Here is a 16,107-nt window from a genome sequence, read left to right as displayed (position 1 = left end):
AGCTGCACTGTTCCTGGTGACCAAACAGCTGCCTGCAGAATTCAGAGCAAGGTTTATGGCAATAGGAAAAACAACAACAAAAACCATCTGCACAGAACATGGGCCCCTGGCTTACACACAGCATCTCTACCCACAGCATTTTCCCCTCCTGCCACCCCAGCTCTCCTGACCAGCAGAGCTGTTCACAGGGGAATATCATTAATATACTGTAGCAACACTGTTTCCAGGGTTAACAGACCACTTATGGAAAATACCATTTTCTTAATTTAATGGGAGATTTTTAGTGCTGCAAGACCGTAAAGACTTCAACAGTAGCATTTAGACCCTTTCTCACCCCCACCCCTCCTCCTGCATGGGAAAGAGACAACTTGAATCAATTTACTTTGGGACAAAAAGTCCAGCTATACTAAGGCACTGGGAACATTTGGTTACTTGCCTAGTTGATTAATTTTATTGCAGGCTGAGCTAACATGTTCAGTAAATGGCCTCGCATGATGCCAAAGTTGGAAAAAAATTACAGAGAAAAAATTACTTGTTAGTTTCCTAAACTTCCATTTCATTTAAACCAGCACTTAAAAATAACGGGGGGAGGGAGAGGAGGGGGGAGAGATGTGAAATATCAAATAGAAACTATTATTTTAAATGTTGATCCACGTGGTGACTGAAACATCTTACACCAGCTGAACTGCACTGACAGGAACAGCTGTCCCCTTTAGTGTACCAAGAACAATCCTTCTGGAGGCTCAGTGTAAACATTTTTGTTCCAAGCAGAGTCACCTCAATCCAGAAATAAAAATTATTTCAACTAAGCAGCACTGGATTAAGCTAAATTAAGGGTGAGGTGCACCAGCAAGACCAGTCTGAAGCATTCCTGGTTATGGTTATGACATGCATGATATGATAGCATATGGTTAGATACTGCTTCCTAAAACAAGACCTGCCTTGCTCTTTCTTTATGCAGAAGCTTACATTTCAGTAGGGAAGTAACAAAAAGCATGTGGATGGCAAGAGAGCTCAACATTCACATGCAATTCAGATGCAATCTGGTATTTCAGGTTTGATCCCACTTCCCCCCCAGTCCAAGACTTTTGTACAAGCATTTGGAGAACCAGAACCCCCACAGGGACTCTGTGGGAGTAAGCCAGCCAAAGCCAGAGATGCAAAGCTGGCTGGGCTGGAACAACCACCTTCATGTGGTTCTTGAGTCAGAATCAAACTGCTAGAAAACGACTGACTCTTCATAAGAATGACGTCACTTCTAGGAGCTCTAACTTTTGGGTCATTCCTGTCTGCTGCTATTGCACCTTTACACAGACCTGTTAGCTGGCCACACCTACTTTCTTCCCACAGTTCTTTCTGCATAGGGAGATATCATAAGGACCCCCTTTACCTGCAGAGAGAGTGGGCATGGCCCCAGTACCACTACAGAGCACAGCTGCAGAGCACCAGCTGCTGGGCTGCCCTCCTTTAGCCTGGCAAGAGACCTTGCTGCTGCCTAACAGCAAGTTGGTGTGGAGCCCTGGTCTCTCCAGATCCACCTCGTTCTTGCCCCAGTGCCAGGCCAGAGCACAAGTTAAGTTTGCTCCTGGTATTTTTGCAGAGCAGCCTTACGTGGAGTGGAACATCTGTACAAAGCTGAGAGGGAGGATAAACTCCGTGGGGCACCACAGAGAACTAGTCAGGCAGGTAAGAGTGGCCATCAGTGCCTCAGTTTCATTTACAAAAGGCAGGCAGGGAACACATATGCATGAATTTATACCCTTGCCTGAAACAATAACCATTACAACAGGGAGGGAGGCAACCACAGAAGTTCACCAAAAACATGCAGTACACACTGGTTTTAATATCAAAGAAGCCAAAGGTGGCAGATAGCCTGCACTGAGTATCAGGAAGGGGCTGGTAAATGAAACATCACCAGGGCTTGGCCATGAGGAGATAGGGAGAAACACAGAAACCCAGCTCCCGGGTCTTGCCCACCCCAGGAAGCACCATTGCACCAGGAGCAATAGGCAGGAGAACAGCACCAGCACCTTCCCCAGACAGAGCTACCTCAGCAGGAAGAGGACCTCGGCTAAACCACTACTTCCACTGTCAGCATTATCTCTGGAGCACACCGAGGAGGAACGATCACTCAGATATCTGTACTCCTTAAGCTACGAGATGCTATGAGGACAGGAAGAGGAAGCCTAAAACCCACATTCTTCCCCCCCACTTTGAGAAAGTACCTGATTTAACAGCCTCCTCAAAGAAGCAGCTCTTTTAAGCAGCATTTTCCTAATAGGCTTATTATCTGTGTCCGTATTTTGTTGGTAGATATGCAGCTCGGGTGGTATTTGGTAGTCTGAGGGATGGTGTCTACATCTCGTGATAAATACAATAGCCATTAGGTTTCACCACCATCTTTGATCTCAGCTGGCCATAGAACAAGAATCTCTTCACTGGGTTGAAAGCTCAGGGCTAGTCAGTGTACGGCTTGTGACTCACATCCATCCTACACATGAAAATAAATACAGTCTGTGTATTGTAAGAGTGTATGCAGAGTGTAAATACACACTGTTATATATTCACTCTCTGAACCACAGCAAACGAAGTACTAGTAAATAACCTATCCCCTTGTGGAGAAATGCTTATGGCAACAAAAATTAAGAGCCTTTCACTCTTTTGCAGAGGCAGAAGTAGCAGCTGGAGCGCCTGGTGAAGCTCGCAACAGGGAGGGATTCCCAAGGGCTGGGAAGGCACAAAAATGAAATGGTAAGCTACGCTTTTCTTGCGCTGTGAAGCAGCTGAAGTTTGGGGGCAGAGGGAATTTCATTTAATTACCAATAGAAAATAATCTCAAGAGCAAACTATGACTACATATACACAATTAACTTTGTCCACATGAGAACACAAGTGGGAAGTATGGGTCTGGTGTTTGCGACTGAAGCCCCATCCCATCACGACCATTGAGAAACCTCAGATCTACAGGCAGGAGATACAATCCACACCAAGACTAGATAACAAAACAAAACAGGGTTTCTAACCCATCCAGCTTCGTATCCAAATTCTCTTCTCAGATGAGGGAGTTACGAAACAGGGCATAAATTATGCCTGAGAAAAGATCTTTGATCTCTGCTCTAGCATTCTAACAAAGCATTTGGCATTTCTCTCTCTCACTTTATTAGGGAGACTGCTCTCTGGATGGTTGCCTGCTTACTGTTTGCGTCTCTACCCAGAGGTAGGAGTTTGTGGAAGTATTTATATGTGAATACACAAACTGAGAATCTTGGAGCAAAACAAAACAAACACATGCTTTGCTTTGAATATATTTCATCACAGTCCAAGGTTTGCAAGTACAGGTAATAACTTTCAGATAAACCTCTATATCTGAAAGAAGTCGTTTCAAGGTAAGGTGTTTCAGGCCCACAAATCTTTACCTATAAAGTTTATCCTGCCCACATCTTTAAAAATCCCCTACCATTTCCATAATGTTAAGGATGACTTGGAATCTCATCATCATCTCATCTTACAACCCCCAACTGCCTTACATCTGGTTTTGTATTTAAACTCATTAAGTTGCTGGGCTCGCTACAGGCATAACCAGGTAAGTGAAAGGACTTGAGCAGTCAGTCTCTCTCAATCTTTGCACATGCTCTGCCAAGTTCTAGCAGAGTTGGGTTTCTGACATTATATAGATTAGACATGATCTTCCCTATCAAAGAGATACACTATATGTGCCGGTGAGGGACTGTTCTACAAGTTGCAGGGGCAACCTCCTGTAATTTCCTTATCTGAGGCTTAAATTCAGCAATATTAAGACCTTTGTGTGTGGTCAAGACTCCTCTGTTTGCCCAGAAGTGCTTCACATTTACCAGGCACTGCATTGGTTCAGGAGGTTACACTTCATCTGGAACTAGTCTCCCTCTCTCTTCTGGAAGAACAACTGACATTTTTAGGGAAAACTGCTTCACAGAGCAGTGTGAAAAGTTGATTGCCACTCAAGATGTGCTCTTTCAGTAGCTGAGTGCACCTGTAAGCATGCGGAGCCATCTAACTAACTACCCTTTGACTCTCTTTTTTACCCCCTCCCTAAAATAAGAGAATTTCTCTTCCCCCCCCCCCCCCCCCCCCCAAATAAGGGAATTTGAGTGTTTCTGAGCAAGCAACTGGGATTGCAAACAGCCCCCTACCCTCCCCAAAATACTTTTGCATGTAGGTGAGACGTGAGCCTGTAAGGAATCACACAACACTACCTTGTCAGGGTAATACACTTCAGTTTGAGCTCGTAAGCACTCAGAAACACGAGAAATTCCCTGTTGTCTTGTTTCTAACACTGCAACATTCTTCTGCTTAACTCTTTACTTCCACTACTTTGTTTACTGTCAGAACTGCACTAACATCACCAAAGTGAACTTGAGCGACACACTCAAGAGCTTTCCACTCCCAGGCCCTTTTCCACAAGGCATAGACTCTAGATGACCTACTGGCATGCCAGATTCCCCCGGTACAAACAATGTATAGTTAATAAACGAAGATCATCTTCGGGGGGAATGATGCCCAGTCTGTATAAGCTTTCCTGCACCATACTTTGGATATATACTGCTGGATAACACAGCAGCAGTGTTTTCTCATTATAGGAATCTTACAGATTGGTTAAATTAACACACTCAACTTCACCTTGATAGTCTTAAACACTTGGGCAATGAAAAAAAAATAAAAACCCACAAAATAAATTCATCTCACTTTGCATTTGAGTCTTACAACCGCAAGTGAAAGCTGTGTGCCAACATGCATTTTTCCAAGGTAGAGAACTGCACCTTCCACATGCAAAACTCACCAGGTAGATCAGATGAGCACTACTCGCCCTGCTTCGCACACCCCAGCAGCAGCTGCTACCATCCCCGCTGCTCACTGCACGGCTGCTTCGGTCTTCTGGCCAGGAAGCTCTCTGCTTTGACATCTCCTGGTGCACCAGTAGCCTCAGTAAGAAGCTTAACACATTGTCACCAGTCTTCAGCATGACTTTACTCTTCTTCTCAAGACTGGCTTCCATAAAGGCACTTATTTGACTTGTACCCAGAAGTCTGTTCTTCCCATCTACAAAAGACCTCGTGTAGCTGTAGGCTCTGTTAAATAACTCATTACAGCCAGATTTCAGTCACCTGTTCTTGTCCCAGGCAACTTCAGCAGTGCCTCCTTTTTTGCCTCCTGCTGCCCTGGTTTTACCAGCTGAAAGCAGTGTAGGGCAGGGTGGGTGTTTATAGAGTCATCACAAATGTTACAAGGTTTGTACACCATATCATGCGGGAAAGGAATGGTTATGCTAGGCTCGGTTATGCTGGGCACTGCTGTCCTCCATCTTCAGAAAAAGAATAAAGAGCCAAAAAGCAAATAGATGCACTTCTAAAACCAATATCAGATTTAGAAGTGACTGCGATCAGGAGATAGGACCAACACTCTTTCTCCCTCTTTTGTTAATTAAGCAAATGCTTATTGTCCATTTTTCTGAACAGAGCTACGAGTTTTGCTGATTTCAGGATTATCTTTTCTTCATCCGTGTGCAACACCATATGTTGCAGGCACTCTCTCTCCTAATGGCATCCTGTGGACAGGACTCTTCCCACCAGAAAGCTCTTCTGGAGGCTCACTTCTTCCAGGGCTTACAAAACACCTGCTGCAGCCTCAGGCTCACTCATCTCCCCGCTGTGGTTAGCTAATCACCGTCAGCCATAACCGCAGTCCGCTTTCAGACACGGCCTTGCCTCAGAGAGGCTCTGCTGAGCACAGCCTTACTCAGCTCCCCAGGCCCAAACAGCCCAGGGACAGGTCTCAGGCTGCTCCCTGCCCTTCCTCAGCTGGCGGTGGCCCTTCCAGGTGTGCTGGGTACAGCTAATGGCCCTGCCTGGGTGTGTCACTAATTGCAGGGCTGAGGCAGTCTCCTTGGGGAGTGTAGGGTCGTACGTGCTGTGGCAGTAAGGGTACGGTACAGTGGAGGCTGAGCTTTATTATAAATAAAATAAGACCCTTGTTTGGATACTGTTGTAATTCAGGTTCCCCTTGAGAAGCAAAACCTGGTCAGCGACTGATACAGTCTGAAAATGGTTGAGCTCTCCATGCAGTAAGAGGAGTCTCCTTCCACTGACAACCAGAAATAGCACTGAGGTTATGTGTTTTTTTCAGCTAAAAGTTTACATTGTTGGGCAAAAGTGGACTGGGATTTTCAGCTGAAAAATCTGAAAACCTAAAGAAAGCAGATGTTTGGTGATAGAGTTATAGAATCATAGAATCGTTTAGGTTGGAAAAGACCTTTAAGATCATCAAGTCCAACCGTTAACCTAGCACTGCCAAGTCCACCACTAAACCATGTCCCTAAGCACCACAACTACACATCTTTTAAATACCTCCAGGGATGGTGAGGGGCCCAAAACTGAACACAGTATTCGAGGTGCAGCCTCACCAGTGCCGAGTACAGGGGCACGATCACCTCCCTGCTCCTGCTGGCCACACTGTTTCTGATACAGGCCAGGATGCCGTTGGCCTTCTTGGCCACCGGGGCACACTGCCGGCTCATGTTCAGCCGGCTGTCAACCAGCACCCCCAGGTCCTTTTCCTCTGGGCAGCTTTCCAGCCACTCTTCCCCAAGCCTGTAGCGTTGCATGGGGTTGTTGTGACCCAAGTGCAGGACCCGGCACTTGGCCTTGTTGAACCTCATACAGTTGGCCTCGGCCCATCGATCCAGCCTGTCCAGGTCCCTCTGCAGAGCCTTCCTGCCCTCCAGCAGATCAACACTCCCGCCCAGCTTGGTGTCGTCTGCAGACTTACTGAGGGAGCACTCGATCCCCTTGTCCAGATCATTGATAAAGACATTAAACAGAACTGGCCCCAATACTGAGCCCTGGGGAACACCACTTGTGACAGCCGCCAACTGGATATATATCGAAGACATTATAATGGAAGGCACTTAGTTAGCTCTGTGATTTAGCTTTCTGAATTCTACTTTTCCTTCTGCTTTTCTATCTGTCTGGATGGACACAATGTGACACCAAACAAGCCTCAAAACAGACGCTGATTAATATGGAAACAGAGGCCCAGTGAGTCCTGGCTAATGTCAGTGACTGCAAGGGGAACTGGGACTCTCTTTGGTCTTTAGCCCAATATATGCACAGAACTGGTGCAGGCCTAGAACACAGGAATGACCACACTGCAACCAAGAACACTTATTTCTGTAAGTAGTCTGATTACTCACCCCTTATGCTTCACAGAACTTTGGCCATGAAAACAGATTGAGTTGTTTCACAGTGAATTTTAGCTTTTCTTCTTGGCACAATTGCAGACTCATGCTGCTTTTGTTCTGCTCGCTGCTGGGGATGAGTTTTTCCATCCAGATTAATTCATCTGCATTTTAATTTATAACATCATTTTATGAAACAGGTTTCGTCAAAGTGTTAATTTAAGCCCACATTCTGTGCTGAAAATACCTAGTTGTTTATACTTCATAAATGCATAGAAACCTTCTTCCATAACCCAGTCTTCCCCTAGAAAATATAACACCACAATCTAGTAAGAGTTGTCCTACGTGATAGTGGCAGACTCTCCCATTTGTGCAAGTTTTAGTATACTTTCCACTAACTTGGAAGAATTTATAAAAATAATTAGTATCAAAGTTATTAAATGAACAGTGTGTATAAGTGAGATGCATCTGGCTTCCTGCCCTGCCTGTCCGCCCGTTTGTTCACCAGCAGGCTACCCTCACCCCGGTTCTTGCATGTGCTGGAATTGGTTGGTAAGGTTGGTAACATCCCTGCCGGATGTCCAGGCCACCCGTGCAAGGGATCTGTCTCCCTGAGGCCTTGGAAAAGCCATTTACCTAAAGTGGAAATGACAGACCTGGGGTACTGGGAGAATAACTACACCAAAGAGTATGAGAGGCTACAGGACAGGTGTTAGCAAGAGTGCACCAAGCCAGACCTGCAGAAAAAAGCCCTCTCAGTCCCTCTGCAAGATGTCACAGGGGAAGGGAGACGGGGGCCTCTAGCACGTTGTTTACAAATAAGGAGCCAGGATCTGATAGGCAAGCAATGGGAGTTGGGGGGGACCAGACTCATCCAGGACTGTTCTCTTGCTGATATAACACCCTTTTCACGCTTCTCCTTTTTTCAGCCAGACTTCCTAGAAAACCAAAACTTGCTGAATCATGTCTGCCCATCTTCACTTCCCTGCGTTCCCTTTTCCTCCGGTGAACTGACCGATTAATTAAAATCAAATCAGACACCCGATCTCAAAGACTAAGATCCCCAGAAGCTGGGAGAAAAATCATCAGCTAAGGAGACAAGTTCAAGCAGCACCCACACTGACAAAGCAAAGGCAACGTGCACACAGCAACATCTGTCCTGCTGCACAGCTGGCTGGGCACTGAGCATACATGTCCCTCAGTCCTGGCATAGCACATACTGCCTCCTGCCTGGCTGGGAGCGGGAAGACACGGGCAGAAGAAGGGGGGGGAAGAGAGGCAATAATGATGCAAGGAAGCCAAATTATAGGTAACCAGGTGTCCCTAGCTCTGCTGCGCACTGAGGAAGTTGCCTGTTTTTTATTCCAGGTCAACCAGACACGACGTGCCATGCGTTTGTTGGAGAAACTGTCGTTTTGCCTTGCACCACCACCTCTCCTGGAGAGCTGATCCTTTCCAATTCAATGCTCTACTGGCAGATAGACTCTGTCTTAGTGCACTTTTTTCACAATGGGCAGGATTCACTGGAGTTCCAGGACAAACATTACAGTGGCAGAACTAGTCTTTTTTTGGACCAGATGAAGCATGGCAACTTTTCCTTAAAGCTCACCAATGTCCAATTACTGGACACAGCTGTATATACTTGCATCTACAAACAGACTGGGGATCATCCCAACAAAACACAGAAATCTAAAATTCAACTCATTGTATCAGGTAAGATTTTTTTTTTAGTTCAGAGGGAGGGAGGTTGAGGGCAGCATTTCTTGTTGACAAGCCATCTGTGGCCATCGACTGAGATTACTTCAATTTCTAAAGCAAATCTTCACTCAGTTTCACTCTGTTCCTTGCTTTTGTTAGAAGAATACGTGAGAAGGAAAAAAAAAATGCATCTTTATTAAGCACAGCATATCCACAGAAGCTGCAGGACTCCTGAAGGCAAGCCGCCTGCCTCTTCCCCCTCCCTTCGCAGGAGATGTTCATAGAATCATAGAATCATTAAGGTGGGAAAAGACCTCTAAGATCATCGAGTCCAACCGTCAACCCAACACCACCATGCCCACTAAACCATGTCCCCAAGCGCCTCATCTACACGTCTTTTAAATACTTCCAGGGATGGTGACTCAACCACTTCCCTGGGTAGGCTGTTCCAAGGCCTGACCACTCTTTTAGTAAAGAAATTTTTCCTAATGTCCAATCTAAACCTCCCCTGGCGCAACTTGAGGCCATTTCCTCCCCTCGCAAGTTACTGGAGAAGAGACCAACACCCATCTCACTACAACCTCCTTCCAGGTAGTTGTAGAGCACGATGAGGTCTCCCCTCAGCCTCCTCTTCTCCAGACTAAACAGTCCCAGTTCCCTCAGCCGCTCCTCATAAGACTTGTGCTCCAGGCCCTTCACCAGCTTCGTTGCCCTTCTCTGGACACGCTCCAGCACCTCAATGTCCTTCTTGTAGTGAGGGGCCCAAAACTGAACACAGCATTCGAGGTGCGGCCTCACCAGTGCCGCGTACAGGGGCACGATCACCTCCCTGCTCCTGCTGGCCACACTGTTTCTGATACAGGCCAGGATGCCGTTGGCCTTCTTGGCCACCGGGGCACACTGCCGGCTCATGTTCAGCCGGCTGTCAACCAGCACCCCCAGGTCCTTTTCCTCTGGGCAGCTTTCCAGCCACTCTTCCCCAAGCCTGTAGCGTTGCATGGGGTTGTTGCGACCCAAGTGCGGGACCCAGCACTTGGCCTTGTTGAACCTCATACAGTTGGCCTCGGCCCATCGATCCAGCCTGTCCAGGTCCCTCTGCAGAGCCTTCCTACCTTCCTATCTTCCTCCTAATCAAGCAGATAACACTCCCGCCCAACTTGGTGTCATCTGCAAACTTACTGAGGGAGCACTCGATCCCCTCATCCAGATCATTGATAAAGATATTGAACAGGACCGGCCCCAGTACTGAGCCCTGGGGAACACCGCTCGTGACCGGCCGCCAACTGGATTTAACTCCATTCACCACAACTCTCTGGGCTTGGCTGTCCAGCCAGTTCTTCACCCAGCGAAGAGTGCACCTGTCTAAGCCGTGAGCCGCCAGCTTCTCTAGGAGAATGCTGTGGGAGACAGTGTCAAAGGCTTTGCTGAAGTCCAGATATCTCACAGCCTTTCCCTCATCCACCAGGCGGGTCACCTGGCCATAGAAGGAGATCAGGTTGGTCAAGCAGGACCTGCCTTCCATGAACCCGTGCTGGCTGGGCCTGATCCCCTGGTTGTCCCGCACATGCCTTGTGAGCGCCCTCAAGACGAACCGCTCCATAATCTTCCCCAGCACCGAGGTCAGGCTGACCGGCCTGTAGTTCCCCGGATCCTCCTTCCAGCCCTTCTTGTAGATGGGCGTCACACTGGCAAGCCGGGACCTCCCCTGTTAACCAGGACTGCTGGTAAATGATGGAGAGTGGCTTGGCAAGCTCCTCCGCCAGCTCCCTCAGTACCCTCGGGTGAATGAATAATGAGGTCTTCTCAACTTTTAAGCATTTGGTTATTTATGGGTTTGTACTGTCCTGGATCCACCTTGTCCCAGAGGAACGGGAGAGTTTATTTCATTGTTTGCACTTGGGTCTGTGAAGCAGGATTAGTTTCCTCTCCTGGGCAATTGGATCCAAAGCCCAGGCCATATACACTTTCAGATGAAAGACAGACAGTTGCTAATTACCTTTTCCCTTGCAGCTGGAAGATCTGGATCTGGTGGCAAGGCTGGACACATGCAACAAGAATTATTATTTTTCTTCCTTAGGAAAATGAATAAGACCATAACACATGCTTGAATAATGCCAAACAACTGAGCTAGCATGTTTAAACTACCTATAAGCATGGCCAGCAGAATGATGGGGCATTGGGTTTGACCAGTTGACCAACTGAAAAAGCAAATTAAAAAAAGGGGATACACATCAAAACAAATCATAGTTTTTTAAAGTGCCTTGCTTGAATAAATCAGCTGGAAACTTTCATTATAGTCAACCACGCACATTTAATTCTGCTTAAAATAGAAAAATTTTGTTTTCAAGTAATATAAACCCTTTAATATCTTTGTTTCAATGCACATCATTCTCAAGAGAAAAATGTTTTTAAAATGTAAAGGGAAATACTTTTGTTCCGAAAATTTCAAAGTGAAATGTTTTGCAGTTTCCAAAATGAAAAAAAGTGTTTTGAAAATGCAGAATCAAAATGTTTTCATCATCTAATTTTTGGGAGCAGTAAGGTGTCTTTTACTCTGATTTAATTCTGTGATCATACTTAAACTTTCAATTTGTTTGTCAAATGTATCCTTTCTCAGAAAAAACCACTAACCCTTAGATCAATTATCGGTACCCTTTTTCTGTTCTAGGCTCAAACAAATAACTTTGATTATTGTGGTTTTTTTCCAGCTCCATCTAGCATTGAGGAGGCTTCTTCTCCTTCTGGTAAGGCAATACGCCTTAACCTGCTAAGTGTCTAAGTGATTATCCAGTGCTTTAATTTGAATTTGCAGGATTGGTAAAACGTGCTGAATAGAGAAAGTCCAATAGACTTATGGTGCTTGTTCTCTCTTACTAAGCCTAGCAAAATACAGCTGTCCCAGACAGGGAAAAATATCTCCACCACTAAGACAGACCTAGACTGCAGAAAGAAGAATACTGAAGTGCCAGCGGTCCCTAGTCCATAAAGCTACTCACCATTATGGGCACCATAAAAATCAATAAAAAACAAGCAACACGGAAGCCATTCGGTTCTGGGAGTTAAGGCCCTTGTAAATTACCTTGGTATGAATGAACTACCAGATCAAGAGATATAGGGGGTCTTTTTGGGTAAATAAGGTAATAAATATTCTAAAAATACATGATTAATGACTCCACATAAGCTCTTCTGGGAGAATTAAAGTAGATCTCATCCAAAGGCAATTCTGAAGTATAGTGCAGATGCTAATGTCTAGGTTTAATCATTGCAGAGAAGTAACTACATTAGGGTCATTTGTAAACACTTCTGGAGTGAATGCAATACAGAAGGCTATCCAGCTCTGACATGCCATCGTCAGTGAATTCTCCCATAAAAATCCTGCTTGTAAGCCAAATTATTCTTATTAACTCTACAAAATCTTAAATTGGTATCAAACCTGTAACACTTTGTCATATAAAAAGCAATAGCTGCAATTTGTATTTTACTCAGTGTAGCTGAAATATACAATCCATTACATAACAATAATTATATTACAGTTAACATAGTAATTTCAGCCACAATACGATGTTACAGCCAGATTAAGCAGCAATAAACTCCAATAGAAACTAAGGAGGAGAAATGTTGCAGTGTTTTATCTCATGACCACACAGAAAAAATCAGCTCTGTACTTCATGAGCAATAAACAACTTGAAAAATTACAGGAAATATCCTTTTTAGACCTCAGATATCTCCTCTAGCTGGCTTAAAGGTCTTTAAAGAACATGAAGTTAAATTCAGTATGGTATCATGCCTTCAGTGACACAGCACCACATTATAACATTATAAAAGCAAAGAGAACAGGAGCTAGAATATCTCTGGCTGTTACCTTCCACAAGAAATGAGAAATTATCAAGGGTCAAACTTCTTAATGCAGTAGCAATGGAAGTTTCTCAAAACCAAAAGGTAAGTAGGCTGTATTTAAAGGAGATACTTGTATATATGTTTGACTCAGATGAAAACTTTCTGACAACTTTTCCTCAATATAAATTTCTTACCATGAAAAGGTATTTTCATTGGAAAAAAAAAAGTGATTGGGAAAAGGGCGGGTGTTTCAACTTTGCTATAGGAGAACAAACTGAATCACACGCTCCCGACACCTGAGGGTTCTTGTACTGTTGGCTTTTGGGGAGCTTGGGAATGGAGGAAAGAACAAAAGCCTAACTTTTGAAACATAATTTTCTGCAAAAAGGAAAAAATATTTCCTTTTGTCAACTTCTTGTAAAGAAAATCATCAGCCGCAGCTCCCATTTTTTTTATTTTCTGCCATTTCTTAAGAAAGGGAGGAAGAGAATCTGGTTTGTATTAGTTGTTATTTTGAAAGGGACTTAGAATAAGTTAAACAACCTGCTGAGAACAAAGACACTGTGTGCAGAAATAGTTCTCACACACATCATAACCAGATCAGCAGATATTTAATATTTTTGTATAAAACAGAAACAGTTTTGATCTGTTTAGCTTCTGCTTCATTTCTGTTTGTTTATTTGCTGGATTGATTATTTTTCATAATTATTTTAAAGAGCCTAATTGTCACCCTGGGTTTCTTGCAAGACTCCTTCTGGGTTAATCAAAACTTGTTTTCGTTTTTTTTTCTGGGAAAAATGAAAGTGCCTAGGCCTGGAAGAGGTCACAAGAGGCCAGGAGACTTGCTATAACCCTACACTTACTTCAAAGCGTTACCGAGGACTCCCCAATGTTTATTGGCTCCTTCCACGTTAATACCGCACACCCCTCCTAGGAAGAGGGGGAGGAAGCACCCCTACGAGCGATAAGTTAGCTGCAGCAACATACTGAAAGCTGATACCACAGCAACAGGAACAGCCTAAGGATTGGTGTAGAAAACAATATACAGCCTGATCTTCCCAGAGAAGAACTTGGACCTAAACACTTACAGGAAAAATTTCTCTACTGCTTAAGTCAGGGGTTCAAAATCTTTTTTTACTGGTGTACTACATCCAGCATGGGTTGCAGGTACCATCTGTGGCAAGGGTAATCTGTGCCCTGTGTCCACCTTGTGGCTTACGTACCGATAGCGGTACACAGCGCTGCTACCACCTAGGCGTCCGTGGCCTAGACTTTTTAATATTTATTACCATTAATTATGGACTCTTAATCACAACGCCTACCTCAGGCCCTGAGTAGGTAGAATGATAATGTATTTTATACTCTTTTAGTTGTTGTTGTTCTATCAGGATTTTAAACAAGTAGTCTCAGTCATCCAGGAAAGGAAGTTGTATTCATTGTTGCTGAGTGTCTGTGCCTTTTCTATGAAGGAGAAAAAATGATTTACCACAGTACCTTCAGAGTGTTTTTTCTGGGTGGTACACACACACAAAAAGGAGAATTTTGAAAATGAGCCAAAATTCACATGATTTTACAAACAATCTTCCATCAATGCATTCATGTAAAATGTATCACACAAACTTCAGATACACTTCTTGTCAAGCCACCAGTTACATGTTGACTTTCTTTTTTTTAATTTTTCAGGACATAGTCAGATTTCTTCCAGAAGCCCTGCTGATGCGCCGCATCTGGCTATGCTTCCCCTCTCTCTCCACCTCCTGGTCACATTGGGGGTTTGGCACTTGTAACTGGGGAAGCCAACCTCCTCTTTGGGAAGTCCTCCTCACCAGAGGACCTCCCTGGGCAGAACAGCTCTGTAGGGTTAGCGTGACAACTGTTCCAGAGCCACGTGAAAGAAACACCAATAGCTGAAAACAGACCTAGCACTGGGTGTTTACGTCCTGCATTTTGGTGTTCCACAAAACCAAAGGCAGCAAAACTCAGAGGTGGCAGGTCTGCTTTTTCAGTTGTTTCTTGGAGCCCAGTTTTGGTGCGGCCGGTATGAACATTTTATTTTTTATTTTGTGGTTTTGCCTTAATGACAGGATAAAAGACTCGCAAAACTACAAGGTCACATTGTAATTGGCCCTAGTGAGAGCTTTTGCCTAAGATCTCATCTGCTGTCCTTCAAGAGAACTGAAAGGAGGAGAAGGGGTCGTTACCCTCTGTGTCAGATAAAAACTGGAAGTAGGAAGACACTCGCGGTTTGTGAAACATGAGGATGGAAACCTTGTGAAACTTGAGCGTGTGAGACTTTAGCTTCTATTTTTACTCTGAAGCGTCGTGGGCTATCAGTAAGAACCTTTTTCCACAAGAATTTCTTCAGTAGAAGGATGAAGCTGTTTGAGAAAGATGATGGAAGTTCATAAAACATCAACAGAGAGGAAGGAAGTGAAGTAATATTACAAAATCCACTTCTAAATAAGTCAAAAGCTTTAGAAGGCTGAATTCAGTAGTTTCTCTTTTGTCATGAAACACAGCAAGGTAAATGTGATCATCATGCAAAAGCTGGATTCCTTAGCTAGAACTGTGCGATAAGAAATCGTTTCTGTGACGATGCTACTTCTTTAAAAATGGTACCTTAGGAGGAAAAAAGAATTAAATACTGGTCAGAATAATTGTAACTGATACCTATGCAAATTAAATGGGTTTAGTTCTGGAAATGTTCACTTCAGGTAGCATAGATGTCCTGTGGAAAACTAAGATCAAAAGGATCCTCTATACCAACAACATCCAGAAAGCGCAGAGGTTTTGTTCCAGCCAGAGCTGCTGCAACCGCCCTATTACAGAACTGAGAACCTTCCGGAGAACTCGCCGGGGCTGGTGAACAGCGGTGACTGCAACGCACTCCTCCTGGCTGAGCCCTCAAGCAGAGGGAAGTGACTCACACGGACGCACATAAAGTCGTTTTGATTTGGAACAGTTCCACCCTCTTTCCAAAGGAAAGACAGGATTGTTTTTGCAAGGGAACAGAATCAAATAGAGCTTAAAATGGTATCCATTGAGGTAAAGGAGAGAGTTACCTTTGACTTTCTTAACAAAGGGCCCTTTCCCCTTGGGGGGGGAAGGGGGACAAAATCCCATGCACAGCCTGTGCTGCTGCTCCAGTGAAGCTCAGCTGGTGCTCGGGCTACCCTGGGTATGGAGCAGCTTAGCCTGACAGCTGGGGTCCCACTTCACAGAAAGATTTCAATATAAGAATTGTACATACTGTGATTGTCTTTTTGTGTTCTACCCTCCAAATATTTGTCTCAGGTTCCATGTATTTTTCAAAACAAAAGTTGATTAAAAATAAAAACCTAAGAAGAAAAAAAACCCCAAAA

The 16,107-nt window shown here is 44.5% G+C and overlaps 1 protein-coding gene across 1 annotated transcript in view; it reads left to right on the top strand.

The window, feature by feature from the left end:
• Nucleotides 1–16,107, top strand: part of LOC142092951 (V-set domain containing T-cell activation inhibitor 1-like) — a 37,888-nt gene extending 21,781 nt beyond the window's left edge. The window contains exons 3-7 of the mRNA XM_075173702.1: nucleotides 2,668–2,751; nucleotides 3,165–3,217; nucleotides 8,579–8,923; nucleotides 11,617–11,652; nucleotides 14,429–16,107. Of these exons, the coding sequence (XP_075029803.1) occupies nucleotides 2,744–2,751; nucleotides 3,165–3,217; nucleotides 8,579–8,923; nucleotides 11,617–11,652; nucleotides 14,429–14,532 (546 nt within the window). The 5' untranslated portion in view covers nucleotides 2,668–2,743 and the 3' untranslated portion in view covers nucleotides 14,533–16,107. The remainder of the gene's footprint in view (nucleotides 1–2,667; nucleotides 2,752–3,164; nucleotides 3,218–8,578; nucleotides 8,924–11,616; nucleotides 11,653–14,428) is intronic.

Source organism: Calonectris borealis, chromosome 1 (genome assembly GCF_964195595.1).
Source record: "Calonectris borealis chromosome 1, bCalBor7.hap1.2, whole genome shotgun sequence".
NCBI lineage: Eukaryota > Metazoa > Chordata > Aves > Procellariiformes > Procellariidae > Calonectris > Calonectris borealis.
Note: the sequence above shows the minus strand (reverse complement) of the source record. Positions and strands in the feature narration are given on the sequence as shown.